The following is a 27,083-nucleotide window of genomic DNA, read 5'->3' as shown; positions in this document are numbered from 1 at the left end:
GTCTATGTACTCTCCTAACATAATCTAATGTTTTGCTTTCGCTGTAAAGCCTTTTTGAAATTGGACAATGTGGTTACATTAAGGAGAAGTGTATCTTTAAAATGGTGTAAAATAGTCGTATGTTTGAGAAATTGAAATTATTAGATTTTTGATGTTTTGTATTTCGCACCCTGCTGTTCCATTGGATGTTGGCTAGGCGTTCCGCTAGCGGAACGTCTATCCTCAACTTAAGGAGGATAAATAAGCTTTTGGCCAAGTCACCCTAAGCCAACTACAATCTCTGTAACGGGCGTCATATAGAGGAGACCAAGGCGCAGCGTGTTGAGTGCTCATCGTTATTATTTTAATGAAAACGAACACTAAACAAAATGACAGCCAACAGTTCCGTCAGGTTATACAAACTAAACAGAAAGCAACTACCCACGAAAACAAAGGGAAAAACAGGCTGCCTAAGTATGGCTTCCAATCAGAGACAACAATAGACAGCTGCCTCTGATTGGAAACCATACCCGGCCAAAACATAGAAAAACAAAAATGCCCACCCACCTATCACACCCTGACCTAACTAAACAGAGAAAGCACAGCTCTCCTAGGTCAGAGAGTGACAATCTCAAAGCACTTGGTGATGATTCCCCTCCCATCTGGGGGATTGTTGGATAGGAACACCATCACTTTCATAGAACCTTACAGCTGTGTGTGTGTGTGTGTGTGTGGTGTGTGTGTGTGTGTGTGTGTGTGTGTGTGTGTGTGTGTGTGTGTGTGTGTGTGTGGGGGGGCGTGTGCGTGTGTGTGCGTGTGTCAGTCTGTCTGTCTGTGTGTCTATATCTGTGTGCCTGCGTGCATGCGGCGTGTGTCTGTGTACTTGCGAGCATGGATGTGTGCGTGCCTGCCTCGGTGAGTGTGTCACCGTGGGAACATTTCTGTAGGAATCCAGCAAATCAGTTGCCATAGCAACTGTGTTCCATAATAGCAACAGTCGCTGAATAAGTATTTTATGCATTCGGGGGAGTACACGTATTTCCTCCTCTCCATCTTTAGTAATGCAAGTTTCTCATTTATTTTGAGCTTTTAATGTGTGTTTCAGTTTAATATACTATTTATAACACCAAGTGGGACCAGACTTGTGAAAAAAAATTCAGTTGAAGCAGAACAGTTAGGCTACTTCTTCAATTGTGTGTATGAGGCTATATGTTCACAACGCTCTCACATTCAACATTAGGTAGGCCTACCTGTTGTATACATCTGACTTTGCATTGAAACAATATCTAATCTATACAGCAGGTGACTAATTATGGGCTACCACCAAGGATATGTGGGCCACTTCCTTCCTCTGCAAATTTGCAATGACTGAATTCTTATGACCTTATTTAAGAACCAGGAACTCATATGGCAACGAGATGTGGCACTGGTGCAGATTAGTCTTAGCTGTGATCAGAAGTGGAAAAATTAGATGTGCTTACTGCAGAGGTGTAAAATCCCTTACTACAGAGGTGCGAAAAGACATAGAGGACTACAGAATCAGTCTATATACATCTAAATCAAATCACATGTTATTGGTCACATACATAGATTTAGCAGATGTTATTGCGGGTGTAGCGACATCTATACCAACCAAGCCATTGAGCCGTGTATACATTCTTTATTTTCCCTTGAGGTTACAGGACGGGAATAGTGTCATACGCACAGAACAGACAATATTGGGCCCATACTTACAGCTCAATCAGGTTTAAATATAACCTATCCTTTGTTGATATTTCTTATAACAGGCTGTGTGGAAACTTGTATGCCTATCAAGACACCAAAGACATTGTATAGGCTACTGTTTTAATGAAGAACAGTCATATCGTTCCTGCACATGATGTCTATACACAGCAGGTCTCTCTCTCTCTCTCTCTCTCTCTCTCTCTCTCTCTCTCCGTGTTTCTTTACCTGTCTGTCAAGCGCAGGGATCATCATAGCGCATCGTCTGCGCGCAACATATCCACGGCGTTCGTATTCACTCCCACCACGCGACCCACTCCCCACCCCCGCTGCGACGCTCCGCGTCTTCTAAACTAGTGGTTGCGGGGGAGATACGGGTGAAGAGGGGGAGGGGGAGATAGGCTCGACGTTATCACAATATCTGGGGAATATTACAGAGACTGAAGTCTGGCTTTTATATCAGAAAAAAAAACATATGCCAAATGGATCTGAATTAAACGCGTTTCATCCATGGTAAGGATTTATGTTTCCTCATTAAATCGTGTTTGCAGCGCATGGTAATAGAAGGCTACATTTGTATATTGTAGATTACATAAATATTTGTTGCCATTAAATTATTCCTTATGAGTGGTTAATGTAATGGCCAAATGGCTTGACAAAGCAATATCGACATGAACTGAGAACAGTGTTTAGGTAGTCCATGTGAAAAAAATAAAACAAGTTGAATTTGATGAAAGACCAACAATTTAAAAAAAATGCAATTCAACTGAACTTATTCAGATTTTCCAATTCATTGTTTCTTACCATATTTGTGTAAGAGGTAAAAGATGCTCTATAGCCTAAAATCCCGCAGACCAACGAACGCGATTCGTTTGGCAGTTGTAATCAGATTTGTTGAGCCTTGCTATATGCAAAGACTAATCAATAAACTGCTACAAAAAGCAAATAGATTCAGCTGATTCAGATTTGCTGTCACAAATTTTCCCATCTTATAAGCAGCACATTTCTTGCCTGAGAGGCAACCCCTGTAACCTAAATCATGAACCAATCTGCATTGTCATGAAATTCTGTCACTTGGCTTATTGCGGTCCAATAAGATCAGATGCAGCCGTATGATGGAATGTGGCAAAAAGAGAAGCAAACAGTCAGTTACATTTTATGTGTGTGAGAAAGGCAATACATGCAGGGATGTAACTTAGGTCGTATTTTATTATCTCTGCTAATGCATAGGCTAGGCTACATTCAGTGTGGAGGAACATGTTTTCTATCAACCGACTGTTGAAACGGCTGTTTCTTTTTACTGGCGCAGTTACTGTTTTTGTCCCAATAACCTGGAATAGTATAACTTCCCTGCTAGTTTAATATTAGAAGTAGTACGTCAGAAAACCAATTGACGTAGTGATTGGTCACCGAAACAGGTTTTGAATTAGATTTTCTTGGAGCCGATATGATAACACTGATGCTGCGTCTCGGTTTCATTCAATATTACCAACACCCCATCACGAATTTGAATTGAAAGCATGAATTCCTTTACATTGCTTTTCTCAGTTCTCGGAAGGTTGGCGTCCGGCAGAACGACCAAATCAGCACCGTGGATAGCGACCGTAGTTTGGAATGGATTTCATTTTCTTGCAACATTTCTTGCAACATTTCACATAATAGTTTCGCTGAATCTTTTGCTATTAGGCCTGCATGATATTGTAGAATTGTATACATATATACACTTGATTAAGTTTCTTTGAAACAATAATATGAAACGTTTGGGAACGATGTTTGCTTGTATTACGAATTTACATTATATGCAGAAACTTCCCTTGTAATTCATGTTCCCGAGAATAATCATTATACTTCTGCATTATATGTATATCTTTAAATCTATTTCACATAGAGATATTGATTAATAGCATATGTACTGTAGCAATTAGATGTATAGGTACTGAACTATGGGTTTTGTAAATGTTAAAGAGAGCACAGCAGTTTCTACTCAGAAACAACAGGTTCACTAAGGGTCAAGGGCATAAGACAACTATGACACGTGGATAGCTTCTCACAGGCATCCTATGGAGGAAAGGTTAGGTGTAGGTCACATCCACCCCCACAGACCTGGAATTATGAATAATCTGTCTAGAGGGCCAATGGAGGGCACTGTCAGTGCTGTGTGCCATCACATCCATCTTTCCAACAGGAAGTGTGGCACACTCTGACGTGCACAGCTCACCCGAGGTGGAATACCAGGATGGCAGATCAGGGGGTACAACAGGGCCAATTATAGTAATGGGTGTTGGGGTGATGTCAGTTCTTGACACGGTGCAGCTGTACACCAGGGGACAGACATGTCATAGAAGGAATATTCTATTCCACTCTAGAGAGCAGATGGAAATGCATGACTTTAGCTGATAAGGAGTCAGTGAGCTGATAGTGAAGGAAAGAGAGAGAGAGAGAGAGAGAGAAAGAGAGAGAGAGAGAGAGAGAGAGAAAGAGAGCGAGAGAGAAAGAGAAAGAGAAAGAGAGGGAAAGAGAGAGTGTGAGAAAGAGGTCTGATGATGAACGATAAGCTCTTTGGGATGGGGGTGGGGGGATTTTAATAATGTTGCCCGCCTACACGTACAAATACACACACACACACAGATTGATGTACATGTACTCACACAAGCTTTTACACACTAACTAAGACACTCATACAGTGCATTTGGAAAGTATTCAGACCCCAAGACCTTTTCCACATTTTGTTACATTACAGCCTTATTCTACAATGGATGAAAAAAAACATCCTCAGCAATCTACACACAATGCCCTATAATGACAAAGCGAAAACAGGTTGTTAGAAATTTTGAAATACCTTATTTACATAAGTATTCAGACCCTTTGCTATGAGACTCAAAGTTGAGCTTAGGTGCATCTTGTTTCCATTGATCATCCTTGAGATGTTTCTACAACTTGATTGGAGTCCACCTGTGGTAAATTCAATTGATTGGACATGATTTGGAAAGGAAAACATCTGTCTATATAAGGTCCCACAGTTGACAGTGCATGTCAGAGAAGAAACCAAGCCATGAGGTCGAAAGAATTGTGCAGAAAGCTCCGAGACAGGATTGTTGTCACAGCATTCATCGTCTTCAGAAGAAATGGAAAAGTCCTCGTCAGAAAAGGTAGACCAATACGCAGCGGAGGTCGTGTTCATCTTTTTTAATAAATCTCTAACGTGAACACGATACAAAAAAACAACAAACAACGATAGTGCAACAGTTTTACAGGCTACAAAACACGCAATGCAAAAACAATCTCCCACCAATCCCAAACACAAACACACCCTAATATATGGGACTCTCAATCAAAGGCAAAGAGAAAACACCTGCCTTTAATTGAGAGTCCCAACCCCAATTAATCAAACATAGAAACACAGACTACCTAGACTAGACATAGAATTACCTAAACATAGATCATAACCCAAAAACCCGGAAATACTAAATCAGTCTGGCAACTCGGGGCAGTCTGGCCACTCCGGCAGTTCGGGGCAGTCTGGCCACTCCGGCAGTTCGGGGCAGTCTGGCCACTCTGGCAGTTTGGGGCAGTCTGGCCACTCTGGCAGTTCGGGGCAGTCTGGCCACTCCGGCAGTTCGGGGCAGTCTGGCCACTCCGGCAGTTCGGAGTTCGGGGCAGTCTGGCCACTCCGGCAGTTCGGGGCAGTCTGGCCACTCCGGCAGTTCAGGGCAGTCTGGCCACTCCGGCAGTTCAGGGCAGTCTGGCCACTCCGGCAGTTTGGCCACTCCGGCAGTTCAGGGCAGTCTGGCCACTCCGGCAGTTCAGGGCAGTCTGGCCACTCCGGCAGTTCAGGGCAGTCTGGCCACTCCGGCAGTTCAGGGCAGTCTGGCCACTCTGGCAGTTCAGGGCAGTCTGGCCACTCCGGCAGTTCAGAGCAGTCTGGCCACTCCGGCAGTTCCGACGACTGTTGACTGGCGGGCAGCTCTGACGACTGTTGACTGGCGGGCAGCTCCGACGACTGTTGACTGGCGGGCAGCTCCGACGACTGTTGACTGGCGGGCAGCCCCGACGATTGTTGACTGGCGGGCAGCCCCGACGACTGTTGACTGGCGGGCAGCTCCGACGACTGTTGACTGGCGGGCAGCCCCGACGACTGTTGACTGGCGGGCAGCTCCGACGACTGTTGACTGGCGGGCAGCTCCGACGACTGTTGACTGGCGTGGCTGGGTTTACGCACTTGAAGGCTAGTGCGGGGAGCGGGAACAGGACGAGTCGGACTGGGTTGACGCACCTCCGGGTCCGCACGAGAGACAGCTGGAAACCCAGGGCTATGGAGGCGCACAGTCGGTCTTGATTTTACCTCCTGCACAACCCGTCTTGGCTGGATGGAACTAGTAGCCCTGTACGAGCGGGGTGCTGGTACAGGGCAGACTGGGCTGTGCAGGGGCCTGATGGTAGCCGTGCGTAGAGCGGGAGTTGGGTAGCCTGGTTCTCGGAGGCGTACCGGCGACCAGATGCGCTGCGCAGGCATCCTCCTACCAGGCTGGATGCCCGCTCTAGCACGGCACCTGCGAGGGGCTGGAACAACGCGCACCGGACTGTGCGTGCGTATGGGTGAGATAGTGCGCTCCTCAGCGAAACATGGCGCTCTCCACCCCATACGCTCCTCCATATAACCACGGGTAGCTGGATTCCGGCTCTTCCTATGCCTAGCCAAACTACCCGTGTGCCCCCCCCAAAAAAAAAATTCTTGGGGGTGCCTCTCGTGCTTCACCCTCAGCACGTCCATGGCCTTGTACCTCCGCCTCTCTGCCTTGGCTGCCTCAATTTCCCACTGCGGGCGGCGATAATCCCCAGCCTGGTGCCAAGGTCCGGCCCCGTCCAGCACTTCCTCCCAGGTCCACTTCTCCCGCCAGTCCAACTCGAAGTCCCTCTGCTCCTTCCTCTGCTGCTTGGTCCTGGAGTGGTGGGAGATTCTGTCACAGCATTCATCGTCTTCAGAAGAAATGGAAAAGTCCTCGTCAGAAAAGGTAGACCAATACGCAGCGGAGGTCGTGTTCATCTTTGAATTTAATAAATCTCTAACGTGAACACGATACAAAAAAACAATAAACAACGATAGTGCAACAGTTTTACAGGCTACAAAACACGCAATGCAAAAACAATCTCCCACCAATCCCAAACACAAACACACCCTAATATATGGGACTCTCAATCAAAGGCAAAGAGAAAACACCTGCCTTCAATTGAGAGTCCCAACCCCAATTAATCAAACATAGAAACACAGACTACCTAGACTAGACATAGAATTACCTAAACATAGATCATAACCCAAAAACCCGGGAAATACTAAATCAAACGCCCTTCTCCCAAAACACCACCCTGAACCACATAAAACAAATACCCTCTGCCACGTCCTGACCAAACTACAATACCAATTAACCCTTATACTGGCCAGGACGTGACAATTGTGTTGAGGCGCAGATCTGGGGAAGGGTACGAAAACATTTCTGCAGCACTGAAGGTCCCCAAGAACACAGTGGCCTCCATCATTCTTAAATGGAAGAAGTTTGGAACCACCAAGACTCTTCCTAGAGCTGGCCGCGCGGCCAAACTGAGCAATCGGAGGAGAAGGGCCTTGGTCAGGGAGGTGACCAAGATTCCGATGGTCACTCTGACAGAGCTCTAGAGTTCCTCTGTGGCGATGGGAGAACCTTCCAGAAGGACAACCATCTCTGCAGCACTCCACCAATCAGGCCTTTATGGTAGAATGGCCAGATGGAAGCCACTCTTCAGTAAAAGGCACATGACAGCCTGCGTGGAGTTTGCCAAAAGGCATCTAAAGACTGTCAGACCATGAGAAACAACATTTCTGGTCTGATGAAACCAAGACTGAGCTATTTGGTCTGAATGCCAAGCGTAACGTCTGGAGGAAACCTAGCAGCATCCCTACGGTGAAGCATGGTGGTGGCAGCATCATGCTATGGGGATGTTTTTCACCGGCAGGGACTGTGAGACTAGTCAGGATCGAGGGAAAGATGAATGAGAGCTCAGGTCCTCAGACTGGGGCGAAGGTTCACCTTACAACAGGACAACAACACTAAGCACACATCCAAGACAACGCAGTAGTGGCTTTGGGACAAGTCTTTGAATGTCCTTGAGTGGCCCAGCCAGAGCCTGGACTTCAACCCAATCAAACATCTCTGGAGAGACCTGGAAATAGCTGTGCAGTGACACTCCCCATTCAACCTAACAGAGCTTGAGAGAATCTGCAGTGAAGAATAGAAACAACTCCCCAAATACAGGTATGCCAAGCATCATACCCAAGAAGAATCAAGGCTGTATTCACTGCCAAAGGTGATTCAACAAAGTACTGTCTAAAGGGTCTGAATACTTATGTAAATGTGATATTTAATGTTTTATAAATTGGCAAACATTTAAAAAAAAAAAAGGTTTTTGCTTTGTCATTATGGGGTTTTGTGTGTAGATTGATGAGGGGAAAAAAACTATTTAATCAATTTTAGAATAAGGCTGTAACGTAACAAAATGTGGAAAAAGTCAAGTGATCTGAATACTTTCCAAAGGCAGTCAGATGCACACTCTGTTTTAGAAACCCAGACAGACCCAGCCTTGAGAGGTTACCTTTTTTCCAGAGTCACACAGATAATGTGTGTAAACCAAACAACAGAGATGTTATAAACGGAAAGTCAGAGAGGAAGAGCAATAATGAAGAGACCTGTCGAGAGATGGGGAAAGAAATTGGTATGGAAAAGCACAGACTCTGATATATTAGGGACTAAAGACTTGTCCTTGGACACAAAGGATAGCAATCTACTCAACAGACTGAGTAGCCTGAAATATGTTTTAAGAGGGATATCAATAAACAGTTACTGCAGACCTATTGTTGGTACTCAATACAACAACAGTATGAAATAAAAAATAAATCAACTGCTTATCAATTACCTTTTGCTGTTGTGCTATGCATGAAATATGTTGTTTTTGCCAATAGATGATCAAGATTTAACGCGCTAACAATATGAGGTTTTAGTGGATTAGTGGATGCGCTATCTACCTAGATTAAGTCATTATGTCAGTTGAAACTGCAGTGATAGATAGCAGCTAGGATGATAAATGTCATTCTATAGCTGAAACTACCCAGCCAGAAATAGCTTCTACTGCCTCCCTTATCAGAGTGGGAGTCTGGTTGGAAAATTGCGGGTGGATCGATGTCAACCCCTCTGTCGCTCCTGTCCTTTCCACAGCCCAGAGCAAGGGGTCAAACTGGGACGCTCAGAGGCGGCGACAATCATGACACCACTGTGTGAGTTGGCGTTTGTGTGTTTGCAGCTGCAGCAGGTACTACCTGAATAATTTTTTCACAACCAAATCTCTATATTTTAGGAAAATGGAATGTTATGGAAGGGTCCATACAATTTCTTTTGTGATTTCACATGTTTTAGAGGAATTTAACCCAAACTGCAAATCACTTTCTCATCCTCGTGTATTTTGGGGGCCCTGAAAAAATGATCAAAACACCCAAATACATCATTTTAGAAACAGCAAAGCTCTCAGTATAGTAATGCAAGTCTTTAGATGTTGTACACCTGAAGTTGTGTCATTCCGAAATGTATCCGCAATGTTATATTCCGTTTTTTGTGACTCAAGCCTTCTCAAGCAGTTCCATTTTCCGTGTAGCCTGCTGCTACAGGTAACTTCCAAAAAAAGGAAATACTGTACTACTGTACTAACATATAGTGTCTTAATTTTTGGGCGACCACCCCATGCTTTCAATATAAATTGTATCCCTCATTTACTCAAGTGTTTACTTTATTTAGGCAGTTAGGCCAAATTGACTTTGGAGGTATTGCTCGAGTCGCAACAAAATGGAATATAGCCTAACGTTGCGGATAAAATTCGAAATGACACAATTTCATGTGTATGACATCTAAAGACCTGCATCACTAGACTGAGCGCTTTGCAGTTTGACGTATTTGGGCGTTTTTGGAGCCATTCATGTTTTTTTGGGGGGGCCCAATACTACACATCAAGGATGAGGAAGTGATTTGCTGTTTGGGGTAAATGACTCTAAAACATATGAAATCAAGAAAAAATTGTCTGGATCCTTCTGCAATATATCATTTACACAATTTTTTGTTGTTGATTTGGTTGGAAAAATGAAAACTTCTCATTTGACATGGCTAGATAAACACAGTATGACAGGGAAGAAAACATTTGGTGTGAATCATTGAGAGATCTCAGGGAAGGAATCTGTGTCGGGATTCGTATGCTGCAACTATATTGGATTAGCAGCTCCATGAAGGCCGCTGAGCATCGTTATCTGACTGGAGCAGTGTTGTCAACTCCTCAGTAAGGAAAGTAGCTATTGGCTGTCCTAAAAGTTGCTAAATGACGTCATCACCTAATTTGCATAATTGGCCATGTGCATGTAATTGTGATGGATGCTGTAGGAGAGAGGAATAATGTCGTGGGAGAGACAAAAAGTGAGTAAAAAAACACCCTAAATATGTTTAGAACTATAAATTAACTTTCTTCTGTCGATTCTTGTTTTTTTTTTATTTCACTTTTCCAACCCACCTCCTTTATCCGGGCTTGGGTCCTGCAAAAGTGACCCAAAAGAGACACTCTGGCGAAGTTACTTCGTTTTTTATTTTATTATTTGTTATTTTTTTGTTTTTTGTTTTTTAGTTTAGTTTTCTTAATTTGGTTTGGTTTTTAACCTTATGGTCCACAAAAATGTAGTATACAATCTACATTAACAATCTAAATGGACCAAAAAGAGACAATAGAAAAAACTGTCAATGGCAATGTGAGAAAATTATGGTAACTAGTCTGGCCCTAATTCAGGTTAATTGCTTTTTTTATGTAAGCCAGGGCGGGATCAGCCAGCGGCTTCCCACATGCGCGATTCATTTGCAGTCTGGACGCGGAAGGGTGAACATCTCCTGCTCTGACTGCAGCTGGGAGGGACTGCTGCGAGAGGACTGAGCCTCCTGTGAGTGCTTTGGGACGGGGTGGGGCCCACGGCAGCACCCGCTGCTCGTTGAGAAGAGTAAGAACGATACGTGCTTTCACGTCAGAGTCACCAAAAGTCTCCAATAACACCAGAAAAAGTTGCTAGTTTTGTCGCTAGTCGCTTTAAAAAAAATGTGTCGCTAGAGGGGTCTGAATACTCGCTAAATATAGCGACAAAGTCGCTAAGTTGCCAACACTGGACTGGAGCACTCACACTGCGCCTGTTTTCCTGGTCCATCTTGGCAGAAATGACTAGTGCCTCTGAGCTGGACTCCATAGATCTTAGACAAGACAGCTCTCTCTCCCTCATCTGCTGTGGGAAAAACTCTGCTCAGACCCACACAATACACCTGGGCCCAGTTTACCAACAGCGATGGAATTTAGTTTTATGAGTGTTTTAATGATGCAGCCAAATATGTAACATGCGTTTCCCAAAACACCACGCAGAGTGTGTCGTTGGAGCATGTGTCGACACTGATAAGATCGAAAGAAAGTGAGCTCTGCTCTCGGGTCAGCTTTCTCTATTAAAATCTCACCTTAATAACATTATAATTATTTCACAATAATGACGACGGATCATCAACAGTACCTCTACGATTGTATCCTTGAGTTGTCAAGAGTATCCCAGATGTAAATGGAAAAGGCCATGTCTGCTCTGCCTCATCTCCTGTTGTAGTGAATCCATACTGTCAAGGACCAGGAGATACATACTGTCTGCCTCTTTTCTTCAGCACTACAGAGATGTTTATGGTCACACATTACTTCTTCAGAGGTGCTTGACAGATAAATTCACTGGAGAAATACTGAGTAGAGCCGCAGGTTGCATTCAGATGTAGGATCTTAATTTGCCAAGGCAGCAGGTACTCTTCCGGGAGTTCAATCACAATTACATAACACAACACATTATTACACACTACTCTACCATAACATATCTACAATACGACCGCAAGGCATTACAGAGGGTAGTGCGAACGTACATCACTGGGGGCAAGCATCCTGCCATCCAGGACCTCTATACCAGGCGGTGTCAGAGGAAGGCCCTAAAAATTGTCAAAGACTACAGCCACCCCAGTCATAAACTGTTCTCTCTGCTACCGCACGGCAAGCGGTACCGGAGTGACAAGTCTAGGTCCAAAAGGCTTCTTAACAGCTTCTACCCCCAAGCCATAAGACTCCTGAACAGCTAATCAAATGGCTACCCAGACTATTTGCATTGTCCACCCCCGCAACCCTTCTTTTACGCTGCTGCTACTGTCTGTTTATTATCTATCCATAGTCACTTTAACTCTATCTACATGTACATATTACCTCAATTACCTCGACTAACCTGTTCCCCCTGCACATTGACTCTGTACCGGTACCCCCTGTATATAGCCTCGCTACTGTTATTTTATTGCTGCTCTTTAATTATTTGTTATTAAAAAATTTTACTTATCTATTTTTTACTTAACACTTATTTTTCCTTAAAACTGCATTGTTGGTTAAGGGCTTGTAAGTAAGCATTTCACTGTAAGGTCTACACATGCTGTATTTGGCGCATGTGACAGATAACATTTGATTTGATTTAATAATACAGCAAAATAACAATATTAAAATGTATGTGTGTGTAGAGTGCGTGTGTTAGCACATGTTTGTGAATGCTGTGTGTGTGCCTGCACAGTCCACACTGTTCCATAAAGTGTAGTTTTATCAGTTTTCTAAATCAGATTTTACGACTTGACTGAGTTACATGATGTGGAATAGAGTTCCATGTAGTAATGGCTCTATGTAGTACTGTGCATTTCCCGTAGTCTGTTCTGGACTTGGGGACAGTGAAGAGACCTCTGGTGGCATGTCTTGTGAGGTATGCGTAGGTGTCTGAGCTGTGCGCTAGTTGCTTAAACAGATAGCTCTGTGATTTCAACATGTCAATACCTCTCACAAAGACATGCAGTAATGCAGTCAATCTATCCTCCACCCTGAACCAGGAGAGATTGCCATGCTGGCCCTCCGTGTACCTCTAAGGGCCAGCCGTGCTGCTCTGTTCTGGGCCAATTGTAATTTGCCTATGTCTCTCTTTGTGGCACTTGACCATATGACTGGCCAGTGGTCCAGGTGCGACAAAACAAGGGCCTATAGTAGTTATTTTGTTGATAGCGATGTCAAGAAATCATAGCAGTGCTTTATGGACAGACCTCTCCCCATCTTAGCTACCGTTGCATCAATATGTTTTGACCATGACAGTTTACAATCCATGGTCACACCAAGCAGTTTAGTCTCCTTAACTTGCTCAATATCCACATTATTCATTACAAGATTATGTTGAGGTTTAGGATTTAGTGAATGATTTGTCCTAAATACAATGCTTTTAGTTTTTGAAATATTTAGGACCAGCTTATTTCTTGACACCCATTCTGAAACTGACTGCAGCTCTTTGTTAAGTGTTGCAGTGATTTCACTTGCTGTGGTAGCTGACACACAGGCTTTACTTAGTGCCAGTGGCAGGTCATTGGTAAAGATTTTAAAAAGTATGTGCCTAGACAGCTGCCCTGGGGAATGCCTGACTCTACCTGGATTATGTTGGAGATGCTTCCATTAAAGAACACCCTATGTGTTCTGTTACATTACATTACATTTAAGTCATTTAGCAGACGCTCTTATCCAGAGCGACTTACAAAATGGCGCATTCACCTTATGATATCCAGTGGAACAACCACTTTACAATAGTGCATCTAAATCTTTTAAGGGGGGGGGGGGGGGTTAGAAGGATTACTTTATCCTATCCTAGGTATTCCTTAAAGAGGTGGGGTTTCAGGTGTCTCCGGAAGGTGGTGATTGACTCCGCTGTCCTGGCGTCGTGAGAGAGCTTGTTCCACCATTGGGGTGCCAGAGCAGCGAACAGTTTTGACTGGGCTGAGCGGGAACTGTGCTTCCTCAGAGGTAGGGGGGCCAGCAGGCCAGTGGTGGATGAACGCAGTGCCCTTGTTTGGGTGTAGGGCCTGATCAGAGCCTGAAGGTATGGAGGTGCCGTTCCCTTCACAGCTCCGTAGGCAATCACCATGGTCTTGTAGCGGATGCGAGCTTCAACTGGAAGCCAGTGGAGAGAGCGGAGGAGCGGGGTGACGTGAGAGAACTTGGGAAGGTTGAACACCAGACGGGCTGCGGCGTTCTGGATGAGTTGTAGGGGTTTAATGGCACAGGCAGGGAGCCCAGCCAACAGCGAGTTGCAGTAATCCAGACGGGAGATGACAAGTGCCTGGATTAGGACCTGCGCCGCTTCCTGTGTGAGGCAGGGTCGTACTCTGCGAATGTTGTAGAGCATGAACCTACAGGATCGGGTCACCGCCTTGATGTTAGTGGAGAACGACAGGGTGTTGTCCAGGATCACGCCAAGGTTCTTAGCACTCTGGGAGGAGGACACAAGGGAGTTGTCAACCATGATGGCGAGATCATGGAACGGGCAGTCCTTCCCCGGGAGGAAGAGCAGCTCCGTCTTGCCGAGGTTCAGCTTGAGCTGGTGATCCGTCATCCACACTGATATGTCTGACAGACATGCAGAGATGCGATTCGCCGCCTGGTTATCAGAAGGGGGAAAGGAGAAGATTAATTGTGTGTCGTCTGCATAGCAATGATAGGAGAGAGCATGTGAGGATATGACAGAGCCAAGTGACTTGGTGTATAGCGAGAATAGGAGAGGGCCTAGAACAGAGCCCTGGGGGACACCAGTGGTGAGAGCGCATGGTGCGGAGACAGATTCTCGCCACGCCACCTGGTAGGAGCGACCTGTCAGGTAGGACGCAATCCAAGCGTGGGCCGCGCCGGAGATGCCCAACTCGGAGAGGGTGGAGAGGAGGATCTGATGGTTCACAGTATCAAAGGCAGCAGATAGGTCTAGAAGGATGAGAGCAGAGGAGAGAGAGTTAGCTTTAGCAGTGCGGAGAGCCTCCGTGACACAGAGAAGAGCAGTCTCAGTTGAATGCCCAGTCTTGAAACCTGACTGATTAGGATCAAGAAGGTCATTCTGAGAGAGATAGCAGGAGAGCTGGCCAAGCACGGCACGTTCAAGAGTTTTGGAGAGAAAAGAAAGAAGGGATACTGGTCTGTAGTTGTTGACATCGGAGGGATCGAGTGTAGGTTTTTTCAGAAGGGGTGCAACTCTCGCTCTCTTGAAGACGGAAGGGACGTAGCCAGCGGTCAAGGATGAGTTGATGAGCGAGGTGAGGAAGGGGAGAAGGTCTCCGGAAATGGTCTGGAGAAGAGAGGAGGGGATAGGGTCAAGTGGGCAGGTTGTTGGGCGGCCGGCCGTCACAAGACGCGAGATTTCATCTGGAGAGAGAGGGGAGAAAGAGGTCAAAGCACAGGGTAGGGCAGTGTGAGCAGGACCAGCGGTGTCGTTTGACTTAGCAAACGAGGATCGGATATCGTCAACCTTCTTTTCAAAATGGTTGACGAAGTCATCCGCAGAGAGGGAGGAGGGGGGGGGGAGGGGAAGGAGGATTCAGGAGGGAGGAGAAGGTAGCAAAGAGCTTCCTAGGGTTAGAGGCAGATGCTTGGAATTTAGAGTGGTAGAAAGTGGCTTTAGCAGCAGAGACAGAAGAGGAGAATGTAGAGAGGAGTGAGTGAAAGGATGCCAGGTCCGCAGGGAGGCGAGTTTTCCTCCATTTCCGCTCGGCTGCCCGGAGCCTTGTTCTGTGAGCTCGTAGTGAGTCGTCGAGCCACGGAGCAGGAGGGGAGGACCGAGCCGGCCTGGAGGATAGGGGACAGAGAAAATCAAAGGATGCAGAAAGGGAGGAGAGGAGGGTTGAGGAGGCAGAATCAGGAGATAGGTTGGAGAAGGTTTGAGCAGAGGGAAGAGATGATAGGATGGAAGAGGAGAGAGTAGACAGGTAAGTCTCGATCCACAATATAGCAGGGGATGTAAAGCCATAACATATACGTTTTTCCAGCAGCAGATTCTTATTAACAATTTCTCTCAGCCAATCATCAGTCATTTGTGTAAGTGCCGTCTGTACATGTTGAATGCCCTTCCCTGTAAGCATGCTTCAAGTCTGTTGTTGTTTTTTTTCTGGTAAATAGCATTGTATCTGGTCAAACACATTTTTTTCTAAAAGTTTACTACGGGATGTTAACAGACTTACTCTGGTCGGCTGTTTGAGCCAGTAAAAGGTGCTTTGCTATTCTTGGGTAGCGAAATTACTTTTGCTTCCCTCCAGGCCTGAGGGCACAAATGTTCCTGTAGGCTTAGATTGAATAGATGGCAGATAGGAGTGGCAATATAGTCACTATCATCCTCAGTAATTTTCCATCCAAGTTTTCAGACCCAGGGTGCTTGCCATTGTTGATAGAAAACAATATTTATTTCACCTCTTCCACACTTACTTTACAGAATTCAAAATGATAATACTTGCCTTTCATAATCTGGTCAGGAGGTGCATGGAGGTGTAGGTTCATAATTTGTTGTTGTTATGTCATTTCTGAATTTTCAATGAAAAAATCTTTCAAGTAGTTGGCAATATCAATGGGTTTTTTGAGGAATGAGCCATCTGATTCAATGAATGATGAAGCTGAGTTTGCCTTTTTGCCCAACATTTTATTTAAGGTGCTTTTTGGTATCATTCTTTATATAATTTATTTTTGTTTCATAGTAATTTTTTCTTCTTTTTGTTAAGTTCAGTCACGTGATTTCCCAATTTACAGTACGTTTGCCACTCGTCTGTGCAGCCAGACATTTTGCCATTCCTTTTGCCTCATCCCCCTCAACCACAATTCCTCATCAATTCACAGGTATTTAACAGTTTTTACAATAATTTTCTTAATGAGTGCTTGCTTATTAGTAACTGGAATAAGCAATTTCGTAAATTATTTATGTGCTGAATCAGGATGTTCCTCATTACACACATCAGACCAACAAATATATTTCACATTTTCAACATAGGAATCATTGCAAAACCTCTTGTATGATCACTTATACACTATTTTAGGTGATCTTTGAAACTTTGTTTTTCCTAGATATGGCTATTATATTATGATCATTACATCCGATGGGTGTGGATACTGCCTTCGAGCAGATTTCTGCAGCATTAGATGTGATCAATACAAGTGGATGATTTAGTTCCTGTTCTGTTTGTGAATACTCTGATAGGTTGACTGATAACCTGAACCAGGTTGCAGACACTGGTTACAGTTTGAAGCATTTTCTTGAGTGGACAGCTTGACGAAAGCCACTCAATATTTAGGTTACTCAGAAAATATGCAAACTTGTAATGTATTTGAGTATTAAAAAGGCTTCTAACGTTTGTAATTTCCACTTTGAAATTTCAAACGTGATTTGCCTTAACGAAAAATGTATCAACCCCCACAAAAATGTCCATTAATTATAATCTGCATAATAATTAACATTTCCTATTGCTGCAGGATTATTTTACTGCGGTAGCAAACTGGCTCAAATTAACATCCTACATCTGTATGTATACAGTAGTATCAAATCAAATCACATTTTACTCGTCACATGCTTTGTAAACAACAGGGGTGGACTAACAGTAAAATGCTTACTTCCCAACAAAGCAGAGAGAAAGAAAATAGCTAAATACTAGAAAAGTAAAACATGTAATAATAAAAGTAATAATATATACACAATGAGTAATAATAACTTGGCTGTACAAGGACTACCAGTACCAGTTAATGTGCAGGGGTATGAGGTAATTGAGGTAGATATATACATAATGAGTAATAATAACTTGGCTGTACAAGGACTACCAGTACCCGTTAATGTGCAGGGGTACGAGGTAATTGAGGTAGATATGCACATATAACAAAGACTAAAGTGACAGATAGTAAACAGTAGCAGCAGCGTATGTGATAGACTAACTATTAATCAGTATTATGGCTTGGAGGTAGAAGCTGTTCAGGGTTCTGTTGGTTCCAGACTTGGTGCGTCGGTACCGCTTGCCATGCGATAGCCGAGAGAACAGTCTATGACCTGGGTGGCTGGAGTCTTCAGCAATTTATTGATGTATTTATTTGGTATTGTAAAGGAACAATATATAGAGAAAGGAGAGTCTCTCTCTCTGTAATTCTGAAACACTAATAATCTATAATGGTGGTTAATCCAGTAACTGTAATAATACTTTACTACATTGTTTCAAAGGCATCAATCCACTTTGATGCAGATCATTGTGGATCGTCATCCACTTTGATGCAGATCATTGTGGATCGTCATCCACTTTGATGCAGATCATTGTGGATCGTAAAGTTGCCTTCTGCCCCAGTCGACAGATTGGGTCTTTAGCATGGGCAGACTAGTGTCAGACCCACCGATGCCCACGCACGTGCGCACGTGCGCACGCACACACACACACACACACACACACACACACACACACACACACACACACACACACACACACACACACACAGAGAGAGAGAGAGCTGTACGTGGCAGCCTCGTAGCCACATTCTCAGGATAGAGAGCCTCTCCCTCAGCCCATCTCAACTCAGCACCTGTCAACTGCTTCCCACTCCACCCACGGAGTCCCCTGGCAGCGAGCCAGTAATGACAAAGTAACAACTGTTATTAAACTGCCATTGATTCCCAACAGAATTATTTATGCAAATAGGCAATAATAAAAAGGGGTGGATGGATTAAATGTAATTGAGTGTATTGATCACAGTCTAAATGAAAGAAAGACAGAGCCATAGCCATTGTAAGGACTTCCTCCGACTCACTCAAATTAAGCTGTGTTTGTAAATGCAGCACTATTAAAATGAAGTGCTTTGTAACACCAAAACTAGTGGCAACTGAGCTGCCACCAACTTGAAGGACACGAAACCTTAACTTTGCAGGAGTATTGAAACACATCATCCTGAGATGTTTTGAAACATAACATGGTGTGTTGTAACACCACTTAATCAAGTGTTGTGCAACACTTTGCCAGGGACTGGGAGCCCTAACAGAAAAGATTGAAAACACTATTTTTTTGTTTCGAGTCCTGTTTAGTGCAGAATTAGATACCTTCTCTTTTGGTGCCGTTTCCTCTCTCTAAAACAATGTGTCAAACACATTCTGTGTATTGAAACACTTACATTGGGTTTACATTCAAACACCCTTTCAAACACCTGATCTCAGCTTAGGTGCATTACTTTTCATGGTTTCATTACACAATCATGGTGTTTTGAGACATTCTATTTTTACAGTGTGTATTATAATATGCATGCTTAGGGATGGTTAGTTAGAAATCTCAATATGTGTTTCAACACAGCCAAAGAAAGACTCTGGCTTATAATATTGTTGTAACAGAAGTCACGAGTCTCTCAACCTATTTCATGTGAGGTTGTTGGATATATTGCTACACTCAGGGGGAATGAAGAACAGAAATAGACAAATAATATCTTCCCTCTTCATTCTGGCTCCCCAACTCCCTTCCCCACAACCACCACTAACTACTTCTCTACTATACCTAGATGATTACACTCTGTGTTTCAGTTTGTATAGCCACTGTCTGTCCCCATGCTCGTTGTTCACCTGTGTTATGAAATACAGTTGTTTATTACCCTGAACAGGGCACGTTGAATCACCTTAGCATAGAAGTAAATATCCCAGTTGACATATGGGGGAAGCTCATTCATAGCAAGACAGCTGTTTATTTCTCTCTGCACAAGATGCATCTCCTTCTCTCCATCCAAATAGATCACTAGATCCCATAAGGTGGGTCGGGACCCACTGGTGAGCCACAGGCAGCCAGTCCCTCCTCCTCTTGGGTCACGGTGAAAGCTGTGGATGGATTTTTTGTTGTTGTTGTCTATTTGATGGATAATAATCAATTGTTTGAGATCATTCAAATAGATTACTTAGAGGAAGGTTTGGTAGAATTAATATTCCATGAACATCATTATGTTGATTTTCAGTCACAGAAAAAAATATAATAATAATTAAATCAGTATGAGTAGTCATTTAAAAGTTTAGACAAGTCAATTCACCTTATCACATCCTGTTGGATATCAGCAAAAACATTTTTGAGTCATTGCCTCATCTTTCTGTATCTCACACTTGCAGATTTTGAGATAATCTCACTTTCAAGCACCAAATTATTAATTATTCACTATGTTTAACATATTACCATATTACTGCAGCAGGAAGTTGCTCTTTTGCTGATGGGAAGGCAAAAAAGTCCAAGTCATGCATAGTTAATTCTCTGCAAAGTCAAACTTTATTCAACTCTGCATAGTTATAGTTTAGGAATACTAGGAAAGTTAGTAAAATAATCCAATTTTAGCATAGTGTGGTCAAGGACCAGTACCATGCATTCACCAATCATGGCAGAGATCTTGTCAATCTTGAAGGAGAAAAAACGCTTTCCCTTTGAAAAAGACTGTCTAAAATGTTTTTTGTTACACCAGATGGGACCTGCATCTTTTTGTCATTTCACCTCATGAGATGGCTATCCAGACACTCCCTGTCTTGCTCTTACAGCCACACTTCATATCAAAGGCTTCAATTGCAGTCACTCTGAGATTGCATTGGTAATGCAGTATAACTGTTGTACCGCTGCATACTAGGCATTAGATGCGTAGACCAACCAAACTAACCATCTTAACCACCTTTTAGCACTGCCTGTCTGTACTGTACGTTTAGAATTCTATGACATCACTTTCTTTTTCATCACAGGTTCACCAGCTTCCTCTTCAAGATGGCCAGTCAGCGCTAAGCTAACTAGCTGGGTGTACCAGATTTGACTGGAGGAAGAGGTGCCAGAGGCACCATGGGAGATGGAGGAGCCCTCCATACGGAGGGGAACGCCCTCCTCAAAGCCGTCTTCCAGGGCAAGCTGCGACTGACCCGGCTCCTCCTGGAAGGGGGTGCCTACATCAACGAAGGCAACGAGCGGGGCGAGACCCCCATCTCTGCTGCCTGCCTGGCTGGCTACGAGGACCCCCAGAGCCGCCAGAGGATGGTGCGCTACCTCCTGGAGAAAGGAGCCGATCCCAACATCCCAGACAAGTCTGGGCGGACCGCCCTGATGCATGCCTGTCTCGAGCAGGCGGGCAAAGAGGTGGTGTCCCTGCTCCTAGAGAATGGAGCTGACCCCAGCCTCAAGGACTACACAGGCTCCTCCGCCCTGGTCCATGCCATCAACAGAGGTGACCGAGACACCCTCCAGGTCCTGCTGGATGCCTGCAAGGCCAAGGGCAAGGAGGTGATCATCATCACCACCGACACGTCACCCTCGGGCACCAAGAAGACCAAGCAGTACCTCAACTCCCCCCCATCACCAGGGGTGGTGGACAAGCTCTCGCCCGTGGCCTGCATGTCGCCCTCAGAGGTGGCAATCCGGACCTCCAATTCCCCAGCAGCAGAGAAGGTTGAGGAGGAGGACAGTATCTTCAGCTTTGCGCTGACATCAGCCTTACCCCTACCCTCCACTAGAACCCTAGGGGAGAAAAGGCCGCCTCCCCGCAAACTCCTGAAGAGGCTCAACTCTGAGCCTTGGGGGCTGGTAGCACCCTCAGTGCTCAGCAGGGTCCCACAGGAGGGGGTTGATGGTGGACTGGAAGAGGAAGGTGGGGGTAGGATCATCACTGAGATGAATGGTCTGTCAATCTCGGGTCCTGGCAGGCCTCTCCTGTCTCGTCGGCACAGCATCGAAACACATGACCCCTGCTCGCCCAAACTCATTGACCGATCCTGCTCAGAGGACTGCGCAGCCCTTTGTAGCTCCTCCTGGGCCGACAAGGTCCAACAGCACCAGATCCTGTACCGCAGGAACACCGCGCCGGAGTCTCAGGAAAATACAGGCGGACCAGGGGCGGTGGCTTCACACACCCTGGCTCACCCCAAACTTACACGTATGGAGCACTATGAGTCAGACACACACCTGTGTCCTGAGTCCATCCCTGGATCTCCAGACTCGGGGCGCATGTCGGTGGAGCGGAGGAAGTACAACGCCTCGCCCCTCTCTCTGCTCACCACCTCCTCCCGGGAGTCCCTTGAGAGCATCCCCAATTCTGTCTCCCCCATCACCATGCGCAGACGGCCCCCCGGCCTCCTGGAGCGCAGAGGCTCAGGCACCCTCCTCTTGGACCACATCTCCCACACCCGCCCCGGGTTCTTGCCCCCACTCAATGTCAACCCCCACCGGCCCATCCCAGATATCCGGGCCAATGGCAAGCCCACTTCCCCTGTCCACTCTGGTCCCAAGATCCTGGTTCCAGTTGCCCCTGCCTCACCCAAGAGAGGCCCAGACTTCAAGATGAAGAAGAAACTGATGAGGAGGCACTCCATGCAGACGGAACAGATGAAGCAGCTCTCCACCTTCCAGGAGATCCTGACAGAGAAGGTCATTGAGTCCAATGGGGACTGAGACTTAAAAGGACATATGAGGGCAAGTTGGGGTACAGTGGTGGATCACATCTATCTAATTAGTCCATCATTATCCTCAACCAGTGCTTAAACCAGGACTACTAACAGGAATTTGGCTCATTCAGAGTGAGACCTCAGTCCCATCCTTGTTCTGTGTCGAGTGCAGATGGTTATTTTTATTTTTAGGTGACCTATTTTAATTTGTTGTTTCCTTTCTGTGCTGTCACAGAAAGCTGGTTGATTGAGTAATATGGTTTACAGCAGATGTTCTTTTCATTTCTCCTCAAATGATTTATTAATATACTATTTGCAGTCAACAGAAATAGAAACGTGTTTCTGTGTTTTTAGATGTTTACACACTGCAAAATGTGCACCAATGTCATGACTATTGTTAAGTGTGCTGAATACATTTTTGTCCCCTCTGAAATCAGTCACCCTATCTATCTATGACACTTTAAGTCGAAAGAAGAAATCAACAGTACATTTACATTACATTTAAGTCATTTAGCAGACGCTCTTATCCAGAGCGACTTACAGTAGAGATGCTAGCAACAGCTTACCCTGAATTGTCATTCTGAATGCCCTGTCTTCCCGATTTTCAATTATTGCGTTAGCTGCTTTAAAACGTCAAACTTCAACCCTAAAATGCTCTCATGTTGATGGGTTTGTTTGGGGGAGAATGATGCTGCATTCCATGAAATAGCTTTCAAGACATATTTCTTGAAGATTTCACTGTCATTGTATTGTTGCTGTTATCTACTTTCACTGTATTTATTTGCCTTTACCTTTTAATCACTTGAGATTTTGTGTTTTCGAGAGCTATTTGGCTATATGGTCTAACCACACGCCTGACTTACCCTGACAACTATCAACATGTGGGACCCTTTATGAGTATCACACTGTAATAATGTTATTATCAATTGATTTAAAAAAAAGTCAATTGAAGTGCAATTAATTTCATACAAAATTCCAAAGAAATCCCATGAATGCATGTTTGTTTACATTAGAGTGTGTGAATACTGTAAGATGGCTTTTAGAAGAATTAACCTAAAATAATTGTACATTGGTGCTATGCCTTTCCATATGGAAAGAGCTCCTAGCACATATTAACTGTAAATAATGTAAAGATAAGACAAACCTAATTTGCTTATGAAATATGTCCATGTGAAATATGTTGTACTGTAATGTCAATGGATTTCCTTCATCTATGGTGGATGTGAAGTTGTCTTTACAAATTGTACATTGAAAGCAATCTGAAGCACTTCTTAACATTTACTGTACACAGATTTGCCGAAAGGGAGACTTTAACGCTCACAGAACTAACATTTACAGTTACTTACACATTTAGATTGTCACTTATAAATAATTCCCATTTGTATATTGTGAGATTTAAGAGAAAAAAATGTTTACCAAGCTTACAATGTGACCGCTTGTCCCGCTTCCATTTGAAATATTTCTGTCTTTAAAGAAATAATGTTTATGTGCTACAAGGTTTAATATTGACCTCCTGTTGATTGAACTGTATGTAGGTTACTTGAAGTTTAAGAGAAATACAAACAAAAAATACATATTTTTGTATGCCTGTTAGGAAATAGCAAAGTCAATTCTAATATGTAATCTATTTTCACGTTTGAACTGGATTGTAATTTGATTGTGAAATAAATATTTGTTAAATGTTCGTAAGTGAATTATAACAACCTTTATTTGTCATGTGTCTTTAATATGAGATTTGTCATGTCAATTTGATATAAGAAATGTATTCATAAAATTGATAATACTGTACTTTCAGTATCAAGAATCAACCAATCTCCATTAATTTGCATATTTGTTCAAAAAAATGATATGCTTAATTTTCTGTGATGGCAAGAACCACAGGGTGCAACATATTTTCCATACTAGTCTTAGGTATTGGGTGTTCAGTACAGGTTTGAGATTATTAGCCAGCCTGAATGACAAAATCATCTCTTAATTTAGTAAAATATCCACCACGACCAATATTGATTAGAAGCCTGCCTGACTCTGCTGCCTATTGCGGGAAGACAAAGTATTTATTTTAGCCAGAAGGGACCACCACACATTCATCTGTTAAACAAGATGCAGCACAGGTGGAAGATGTCTTCTTTGGCAAAGGCTTGGAGAAGGGACTTTAGATTGCGTCATCATAGGCTAAGCATGAGATAACATACACTAACACTGCAATGGATAAAGAAGGAGTCATTTGGTGAGGTAGACTTAATCTCCATAAAAGCATAACTTTGGACATGGTTAATAGATTAATAAAGTATGTTTTGTGAAAGTGACAAACGTTCTACTACAGTGGGGTCCAAAGTCAATGGATCCCTTGATAAAGAATAGCAAAAAAATACAAAAATAATAATAATACAATACTGAGTTATATTGTATGCTCATATAAATGGCAAAAGTATATTATTTTATACTAATACAATTGCTCAGAGAAAGAAAGCGATTTTGTTTAACAAGTAATTTAAAAAAATCTAAAAAGAAAGTGGTCAACATTTTTGGATCCCCTGTTTTGGCCATCTCTGTCTCCGGACTTGAATCCCATTGAAAACCTGTGGTTTGAATTGAAGAGGTTAGTCCATATGTGCAGACAAAGGATATCAGGGATCTGTAAGGATTCTGTATGGAGGAATGGTCTATGATCCCTCCCAATGTGTTCACCAAGTCTTATATGCTAATCTTTATCAAGGGATCCAATCATTTTGGACACCATAGTATATGACTAGACTAGCCCACATACACATAGATCAGGGATGTGAGTTTGATATAAATAAATAACAATTCGGGACTTATTCAAACAACATCACTATTTATCAGGCTGCATCTTTAAGGACATGGCCGGATTAAGAAATCATAGTTTATTTGGTGCACATGCTGCCCAAATTGCAGCCTTCCCGACTGTAGGCAACCAGTAACTGCCAAAATAAAGGAAACACTTGAGTAAATGAGGGATACAAAGTTGATGTTATGGTGTGGGGTGCATTTTCCTGGCATGGTTTAAGTCCACTTGTAGAATCTATGCCAAGGCGCATTGCTCTGGCAGCTCGTGGTGGCCCAACACCCTATTGAGACTTAAGACACTATATGTTGGTGTTTTCTTTATTTTGGAAGCTACCTGTATGTGCTTGTGATTAAATGTTTTTTTACTATTGATCCTTTTTGGTTAATTGTGCTCTCTAGTGTATTTTGAACATTGAGAGCAGGCTCCTGTGGTAGGATATTTTTTTTACATTTATAAAATACAAAAAAATATATATATTTTTTTCCCTCTTGGGCCCAGCCCCTGACTCACAGAATTGACCGGCCACATGTATTAATTATGCCTTTTATTTTATTAATCCCAAGCAATCACTTACCCACGTGGGCTCCCTACCACCTCTCCTCCTCCATCTGACGATTAGCAGAGCGGCAGCAGGCAGCAGCAGGCTGTCTACACTCGTTGAGAGTGGGCTCCTGAATCCTTCTGTGGTTGAAGGTTGCAGTAAAACAATAAAAAACATAATACATATTTAATATACAGTTGCAAGAAAAAATGTGAACCCTTTGGAATTACCTGGGATTCTGCATAAATTGGCCATAACATTTTATCTGATCTTCATCTAAGTCGCAACAATACATAAACACAGTCTGCTTAATCTAATAACACACAAACAATTATACATTTTTATGTCTTTATTGAACACACCGTGTAAACATTCACAGTGTGACGTTCGTCGTTAGGAGGAGACCAAGGCGCAGCGTGGGTTGGGTTCATCATATTTTATTTTCAATGTGAACCAGCAAAAACAATACAATGACCGAAAAGCTAGGCGTGCAAACACATGCAACACAAAGACAAGATCCCACACCTGACTGTGGGAAAAAGGGCTGCTTAAGTATGATTCCCAATCAGAGGCAACGAATGACAGCTGCCTCTGATTGGAAACCATACTCGGCCAATCAAAGAAAACAACCAACATAGACATACAACACATAGAATGCCCACCCCATGTCACACCCTGACCTAACCAAACAGAGAAAAACGGCTCTCTCAGGTCAGGGCGTGACACACAGTGCAGAGTGGGAAAAGTATGTGAACCCTTGGATTTAAAAACTGGTTGACGCTCCTTTGGCAGCAATAACCTCAACCAAATGTTTTCTGTAGTTGCGGATCAGACCTGCACAATGGTCAGAAAGAATTTTGGACCATTCCTCTTTACAAAACTGTTTCTGTTCAACAATATTCTTGGGATGTCTGGTGTGAACTGCTCTCGAGGTCATGCCAAAGCATCTCAATCGGGTTGAGGTCAGGACTCTGACTGGGCCACTCCAGAAGGTGTATTTTCTTTTGTTGAAGCCATTCTGTTGTTGATTTACTACTGTGTTTTGGGCTTCATTTGGCTGACAGATAGCCTTACATTCTCCTGCAAAATGTCTTGATAAACATGGGAATTCATTTTTCCGTTGATGATAGCAAGCTGTCCAGGCCCTGAGGCAGCAAAGCAGCACAAACCATGATGCTCCCTCCACCATACTTTATAGTTGGGATGAGGTTTTGATGTTGGTGTGCTTTTTTTCTCCACACATAGTGTTGTGTGTTCCTTCCAAACAACTCAACTGTAGTTTAATCTGTCCACATAAAATTCAGGTGCTCTTTTGCAAACTTTAGACATGTAGCAATGTTTTTTTTGGACAGCCTAGGAACAGTGGGTTAACTGTCTTGTTCAGGAGCAGAACAACAGATTTGTACTTTGTCAGCTTGGGGATTCAAACTTGCAACCTTTCAGTTACTAGCCCAACACTCTAACCACTAGGCTATCCTGCCGCCCCAAATATTTGTTAGCTAAGATTCAGTCTAAGATTCTTCTTAACCTCATTGAGCATTCTGCGCTGTGCTCTTGCAGTCATCTTTGCAGGACGGCCACTCCTAGGGGGAGTAGCAACAGTGCTGAACTTTCTCCATTTATAGACAATTTGTCTTACCGTGGACTGATGAACATCAAGGCTTTTAGAGATACTTCTAAAACCCTTT

General features: G+C 43.7%; 1 protein-coding gene across 1 annotated transcript; it reads left to right on the top strand.

Moving 5' to 3' along the window:
* Window positions 1–1,935: 1,935 nt before the first annotated feature.
* LOC106605449 (ankyrin repeat domain-containing protein 34A-like) lies at window positions 1,936–23,750 on the top strand. The gene is made up of 2 exons (XM_014201119.1): window positions 1,936–2,214; window positions 20,360–23,750. Exon 2 carries the CDS (start codon window positions 20,454–20,456, stop codon window positions 22,050–22,052), a length of 1,599 nt encoding a protein of 532 aa, XP_014056594.1. The 5' UTR covers window positions 1,936–2,214; window positions 20,360–20,453; the 3' UTR covers window positions 22,053–23,750.
* Window positions 23,751–27,083: the final 3,333 nt, after the last annotated feature.

Source organism: Salmo salar, chromosome 05 (genome assembly GCF_965601325.2).
Source record: "Salmo salar chromosome 05, fSalSal1, whole genome shotgun sequence".
Lineage (NCBI taxonomy): Eukaryota > Metazoa > Chordata > Actinopteri > Salmoniformes > Salmonidae > Salmo > Salmo salar.
The sequence above is the reverse complement of the archived record's forward strand: the minus strand, read 5'-3'. Positions and strand labels throughout refer to the sequence as shown.